This window comes from Salvelinus namaycush, chromosome 25 (assembly GCF_016432855.1).
Source record: "Salvelinus namaycush isolate Seneca chromosome 25, SaNama_1.0, whole genome shotgun sequence".
Lineage (NCBI taxonomy): Eukaryota > Metazoa > Chordata > Actinopteri > Salmoniformes > Salmonidae > Salvelinus > Salvelinus namaycush.
This window is the reverse complement of record NC_052331.1, coordinates 38,309,564-38,317,081: the sequence shown is the minus strand read 5'-3', so window position 1 is coordinate 38,317,081 and position 7,518 is coordinate 38,309,564. Positions and strand designations below refer to the sequence as shown.

General features: G+C 43.8%; 1 protein-coding gene across 1 annotated transcript; it reads left to right on the top strand.

Annotated features, from left to right (window-relative positions):
- Nucleotides 1-2,196: 2,196 nt before the first annotated feature.
- LOC120019927 (dermatan-sulfate epimerase-like protein) lies at nucleotides 2,197-6,120 on the top strand. The gene has a single exon (XM_038963338.1). It carries the CDS (start codon nucleotides 2,197-2,199, stop codon nucleotides 5,773-5,775), a length of 3,579 nt encoding a protein of 1,192 aa, XP_038819266.1. The 3' UTR covers nucleotides 5,776-6,120.
- Nucleotides 6,121-7,518: the final 1,398 nt, after the last annotated feature.

Below are 7,518 nucleotides of genomic sequence, written 5' to 3'. Positions count from 1 at the left end.
TCCATTCATCATCCACTCATCCTTCCATCCAACATTCATTCATCCTTCCATCCAACATTCATCCTTCCATCCAACATTCATTCATCCTTCCATCCAACATTCACCCATCTTTCCATCCAACATTTATTCATCCTTCCATTTAACCACTTCAGCTTCTTTCATTGAACGTTGTGGTTTGTGTATCTCAGGTCAGAATGTGGCCCTTTATGTACTGACTGTACAGGGACCTCTCAGTGTGTTTTCCTCTGATCTAAGGGATCTAATGCATAATGTCTCAGAATGTATCTTGTTGCAATAAACACTTAAAGAAAACGTTACTGATTCCTGGGATTATTTTACACTGATGCCTGTTTTTGTTTCACGTTTCACACTAAAGATTATCAAAGGTTTTCTTGTTGAAAACACTAATCTCTTTCTTCACTTCTTTAAACAATAAAAGGTAATTTACCAAAATATCTGAAAATGGCTATACATTATTCTTCACGATGCTAAAAATAGTCACACTTTCAACTAAGAAACGACATGTACTTTTGCATTCAAATATGTACTACTACTTGTGGGATAATATGCAAAAACGAACTACCAGGGGCCACAAGAAATATCAGAGTGAAATATCAAAAGGAAAGATACCTTAATAGATAATTACTCAAGTAAAAGGGAAAGTCACCCAGTAAAATACAACTTGAGTAAAAGTCTAAAAGTATTTGGTTTTGAAAATACTTGAAATTGCTCAAATGTACTTAAGTAGAAAAAGTAAAAGTATAAACCATTTAAAATTCCTTATATTAAGCAAACCAGATGGCACAATTTAATTTTGTATTTTTATTGACAGATAGCCAGGGGACACTCAAACACTCAGACATAATTTACAAATGAAGCATTTGTGTTTAGAGTCCTTCAGATCAGAGGCAGTAGGGATGACCAGGGATGTTCTTTTGATAAGTGTGTGAATTGGACCATTTTCCTGTCAAAATGTAACGAGTACTTTTGGGTGTCAGGGAAAATGTATGGAGTAAAAAGTACATTATTTTCTTTAGGAATGTAGTGAAGTAAAAGTAAAAGTTGGCAAAAATATAAATAGTAAAGTCAAGTACAGATACCCCAAAAAACTACTTAAGTAGTACTTTTCAAGTATTTTTACACCACTGGAGATTATCATGAAGCATTGCTGTTCTGGGTACTGACATGAACAGAGACCTGCCACCTCTCAGACAGTACACCTTTGAACTTCAGAGTTCTGTGGGAGATGTTAATATGAAGTCTCACAGTTTCATTGCATTGTAATATGACACCACATTAGGCATGACGTTCTGGGGTCTGGGGGAGCATGGAAAGATGCCAGCATTCCAATCTTGTGAGTTAGCTAATGGATGATGAATGTAGAATTGTTGGCTCAGTTGAAGTGATCTTATCTGTGTGAATAATTAAGAGCAGAGCTCAGCACAATGCAGGAGGGTTGTCTCACGTTGTCTCACATTCTTTTAAACGTTCTCTTCTCTCGACAAATTATTGCCGTAAATGTGGAGTTATGTTGAAGGAATCGTTTCCAAGCAATACATGACTACATTGCACATCTGCTGCCACATCTGCTGCAGGTTCCATTTCAACATCCTTTAGTTTGCAGACGTGTTTCATTGAAGCAAGAAGAACTAAAGCTTGGATTTATCAATCTGTATGGAGATGGACTGCAATCATGGAAGTACTTATCATTTCTTATAAAGGCTCTCTGGATAACGTATTGTAGTACTTTCTTGATGATGACGGGAAGGACGGTAACAGAGCTGTGTTGATAGCTCAAGAGACACATGCAGTTATGTTCAAATGATTCTTCATCCAAGCAATATCAAGCACTGTTTTACATTCCTGTGGATTTAATAGTCAAACGGACTTTCTTTCTCTCTATCAGCTTGATGTCCCTTTTCGTCTACTAAGTTAGCTGACGCACGTTACGGTTGATGTTACTATGACAGAATTTCTCATCCCCAAAAACTAAGAACAAACTATCTTTTTCCCCCCAGTAACAGAACACATGGGAAAGAGTGAAGGAATGGAATGTAACCCAAGATGAACTGCAACGGAGATGCGACGGATAGCAGGGGAGTAGTAACTTGGAAAAGACAAACAGTGATTCAGATTAGACTTAGAAAATAGTTTAAAAAGGGAAAATAAAATAAAAACACATCTGGTTTTTGAATCATGGCTGGAAAATGCGCAGGACGGTCTGTGGTTTTAATATCACTCTTGGCCGTTGTAGTTTACTTCTCAGGAATTACTGATGTTTTAGGCAAAAATAATATTGATAATGAGTTGGAGAAAATCACATTTCAAGGAGAGGGAAGCATCAACGAGCATCCGGAAAATTGGCCGGTGAACCTTCACCCTAACCTGTATTTTCACCAGGTGGACATACGTTTACTGCAGCAGAGATCTGCCACGACGCACAGACATATTTTTAAAGTTATCCGGCTTGCTGTTGGGACTATGCTCGCCAATACTGCACTCTATCTACCCCCGGTGAAGCATGAGGAATTTTCCAGCAAATGGAATGAAATTTACGGCAACAATCTTCCCTCTCTCGCTCTGTACTGTTTGCTCTGCCCCAAAGATACAGCTGCCCATCAATTCTTAATGAGATACATGGACCAGATGGCAGTGTACCCTAACTGGACGGTGACCAACGCTCCCAATGACGAGGTTCCCATGGCTCACTCCCTCACAGGATTTTCCACAGCCTATGACTTCATCTACCCTCTCCTGGACACACCGCGAAGGGCACGCTACATGAAGAAAATACGTGCCGCCACAGAGGAGCTGTACGAACTCTCCAAACACAGGGGATGGGGGAAGCAGTTTTTACAGAATCATCAGACTACCAACATCTTAGCCATCCTGACCGGCGCCCTCGTGGTGGGAGCACACAGTGACCCGGAGACAATGATGTGGAAGCAGGTGGCCGTTAACTACATGGAAAAGACCATGTTCCTCCTCAGTCATGTAGTGGATGGCTCGCTAGACGAGGGTGTGGCCTATGGGAGCTACACCGCAAAGTCCATCACTCAGTATGTTTTCCTGGCGCGTCGCCACTTCGACATCGACAACACCCAGAACAACTGGTTACGGGCGCACTTCTGGTTCTACCACTCCACACTTCTGCCAGGTTTCCAGAGGACAGTGGGCATCGCTGACTCCAACTACAACTGGTTCTATGGACCGGAGAGTCAGCTGGTGTTCCTCGATGCATTTGTGCTCCGGGACGGCACCGGAAACTGGCTGGCCCAGCAGATCTGGAAACATCGTCCCAAAGATGGCCCCATGGAGCAGTCGGCAGCCCAGCGCTGGGCCACCTTACACACTGAGTTCCTGTGGTATGACAGTGAGCTCTCCAAGCAACCACCAGCCGGGTTTGGCAAAGCACTACTGCACATGTTCTCAAACTGGGGTGTGGTGACTTACGGGGCTGGTTTATCATACGGTCAAGGCAACACTTTTGTCTCCTTCAAATCGGGGAAGCTGGGCGGTAGGGCGGTGTATGATATCATCCATTCCAAGCCCTACTCCTGGCTGGAGGGCTGGAGCAATTTCAATCCGGGCCATGAGCACCCAGACCAGAACTCCTTCACCTTTGCCCCTAATGGACAGGTATTTGTTTCAGAGGCACTGTACGGCCCCAAATACAGCTACCTCAACAATGTCTTGACGTTCGCCCCGTCTCCCACAAGCCAGTGCAATCAGCCCTGGGAGGGCCAGCTTGGAGAGTGCGGCAAATGGCTGCGGTGGGCAGAGCCTGAGGTCGGCAACACAGCCGGTGAGGTCATTGTAGCTGCATCCCACGGGGATTCTCTGTTCGTTAGCGGAGAAGCGGTGTCAGCCTACTCCTCTGTGATGGGGCTGAAGAGCGTATATCGTGCCCTTGTCTTGCTCAACTCTCAGACTCTGCTGGTGTTCGACCATGTGGAAAAAAGCAAGGAGTCTCCGTTGAGTGCTCTGAGTGCTTTCTTTCACAACTTGGACATTGATTTTAAATATGTCCCTCACAGGGCTTTAGACAGGTACAATGGGGCACTGATGGACGTTTGGGATGCTCACTACCAAATGTTCTGGTTTGACAGTCAGGGGACTAGTCCAGTGGCGAGAATTCAGGAGGCAGAGCAGGCTGCTGAGTTTAAGAAACGATGGACCCAGTTTGTCAACGTGACCTTTCCAATGGAGGGCACGGTCACCAGAGTGGCCTATTTGATGCACAGTCCCAATGTCAAAATCTCCAACTGCAGATTCATCGACAATAGTAAAAATGGAGTACGCCTCTCTGTTGTCGTCAACGGCACAGAATCCATTGTGTCCATCGTAACAAACTACAATGACATTGGTGCCAGATATAGCTACTTGGGCTTTGGGGGATATGCAAAGATGCAAAGCAGACATCAGATAATCCACTTTGGTCTTGGAGTTCAAACAGTGTCTGAACAAAACACTGTGAATCCAGTCTATGACTTTGGGTTTATGGTTAATATAGTGGGAGGGCTGACACTGTGTCTCGCCATTGGGTTTTTAATCCTGCAACGCACGTTTTATTTCTGCTTCCGCAAGATCATGCGCTATACTTTAACGTTTGTTCTCCTGCTGTGGGTCGTTGAGTTTCTGTTTGTCTCCAATAGCTGTGATTGGCTTGTCTGTGTCCAATCAGTGTCCAATCTGCCCCCAAACCCTCTCCCCACAGTCGTGGTTACATCCCTGCCAGGGTCTGGGGCTGAAGTTCTCAAGCCCCTTTTCTATAACAGCTCTGACTTTGTTTATCTCCAAGTCCCCACAGAGGACTTAGTCATCCCGGACACTGAGTTCAACTTTGACCCCCTGGTGGACGCCTGCGTGTGGTCCAGACTAGATGCGGAAAGAGGTCACTACAAGGCCATCCAGGGCTGGTTCCATTCCTTGGTCTCTAACCCTAGACTTCACCTGCAGAACATTCAGTTGCACAACGAGGGCAGCTGGAATGAGATTGGGGTGGAGCTTTCTGGCAAGAGGAGGAAGCCAATTCGTAGGCAGTCAGGGTCTACGAAACCGAGGGGGAGTTCAGATAGAGATGGGGAGTATGTTCGGGAGCTAAGGCGGCACATGGAGAGGTACCCTAATGCCCGCCCTGTCCTCAGCCTGAGCAGCGGGAGCTGGACCCTGAAACTCCCGTTTTTCCGAGAGGTGGTCGGTCACTCATTTCGGGCGGTGCACGTTGTGCGAGATCCTCGCGCTTGGATTTACCTTATGCTCTACAACAGCGAGCCAAGCCTCTATTCTCGCAAGAATGTGCAAAAACATGTCGCCGCAATTTTTAAGCAAGAGAGGAACGGCGGGAGAAGCAAGTGTACACTAGGGTTCACCCAGGAATTCTTGACATTGCACAGCGTCCTCTCTGATCCAGAGATGGAGCCGGTGCTGCTACTGGCCCATCTGTGGCTGGCCCACACAACCACGGCACTCCGGGTCAACGGCGACCTCACCGCCTCTTACCTCCATGTGAGATTTGAGGACATTGTGCAATATCCCGAGGAGACAGCAGGAAAGATACACACGTTTCTCGGGGTTCCCGTGGCCCCAGCTGCCCTCAACCAGCTCATGTTCGCCACCTCCACCAACCTGTACAACCTGGTGTATGAGGGAGACATATCGCCAGTCAGCATCAATGTGTGGAGAGAAAAAATGCCCATCCACGAGATCAGAATGATAGAGGACACATGCTTAACGGTTATGGAGAGGCTTGGGTACTCAAGGTACTTAAGTTAATAGCTGCTGTATGATGTCCTACGATGGACACCGTACTTTTGGTTTGTTGACATGTATACTTTGTTGCTCTATATTTTGCACATTCCACTATTATGTTATTTTTAATTGTCCAGTCCTTGTTTATAGACTGGGATGTATAAAATAGAACAGAGTGATGTGCTCCTTAACACTTTTTTGAAGTGTATGATTTGTCTGACTAACGTGATGTCTTTTCATCCAAACAGTTTTGAAGTTTGTTGGCTGGTTATTTAGCCACGCCCAGAATCTCCTGGCTAGCATTTTTGGAGCATGTAGCAATGCTAGGGGGACATGAATTGTTGATTCAACATGGAACAAATCAGCAACCACAGCTAGTGAAATCTCTGCAACCCTAAACAAACTGTTGCAGTTTGTTTTAGAATGTGTGGCTAGTAATAAACTGGTCCTGAACATCTCTAAAACTAAGAGCATTGTATTTGGTACAAATCATTTAGAGTTGCTCTGCATTTTTGACACCACACTCCACAAAGCAAGTCCTGCAGGCTCTAGTTTTATATTGTCTTGATGATTGTATATGGTTAAGTGCTGCAATTAAGGACCTATAAAAACTGCAGCTGGCCCAGAACAGAGCGACACATCTTGCTCTTCACTGTAATCAGAGGGCTAATATCAATATTTTGCATGCCATTCTTGGCTAAAAATAGAGGAGAGACTGACTGCATCGCTTCTTTTTTTTTATTTTTAAGAAACATTAATGTGTTGAAAATACCAAATTGTTTGCTAGGTCAACTTACACACAGCACTGACACACACACTTACCCCACCAGACATGACGCCAGGGGTCTTTTCACAGTCCCCAAATCCAGAACGAATTCAAGGAAACATACATTATTATATAGAACCATGATCGCTTCCATCTCAAATAGCTCAAGTGAGCAGCAAACCTGGCTTGAAACCCCCCCCAGATAAAGCAACACCTCACAGAACGCCTCTCCCTTATTTGACCTAATTATGTTGTGTGAATGTACTGATAGATGCTACTGACTGTAAATGTAAATGATCAACATTGAAACGATACATGTAGGCCTAGAATAGTAGGTCTCTAATTGATATTTTTTCTCAGTATTGACTCAGTACAGAACCTTTTAGTTATATTTTTTCTCAGCATTGAGTCAGTACAGAACATTCTAGTTATATTTTTTCTCAGCATTGAGTCAGTACAGAACCTTCTAGTTATATTTTTTCTTGTAAATGTATGCTGTTCTGTCCTTGAGCTGTTCTTGTCTATTAATGTTCTCTATCATGTTTCATGTTTTGTGTGGGACCCCAGGAAGAGTAGCTGCTGCTATCGCAACAACTAATGGGGATGCTGATAAAATACCAAGAAAAACACTAACAATTGTAATAGTGGTGCATTCAGTCGATAATAATTTAAAACATATATTTTTTAGGGGGTGAAATATCCCTTTAAAGTAATTGGAATAGTAGATTGGATTTAACGGTGTTATTTACATATTTTGTTACAGTATATCATAAAGCTTTTTTAAACTATTGTCAATCACTTGATTTCAAACACCACTCTTATTTATAGTTAATTGCAAAACAGTTTTTTTTTCAGTGGTAAGGGGTAAAACCCTGCTTGTAAATTCAGTGCAGTACTTTTGTCAGAGCATTGGGGTATACAACAACCCAGCAGGCTTCTGGGGCATTTTGTCGAAGAAAAACATTTTCTTAGCCAGGATGTGAATACAGTTATAGCAAACT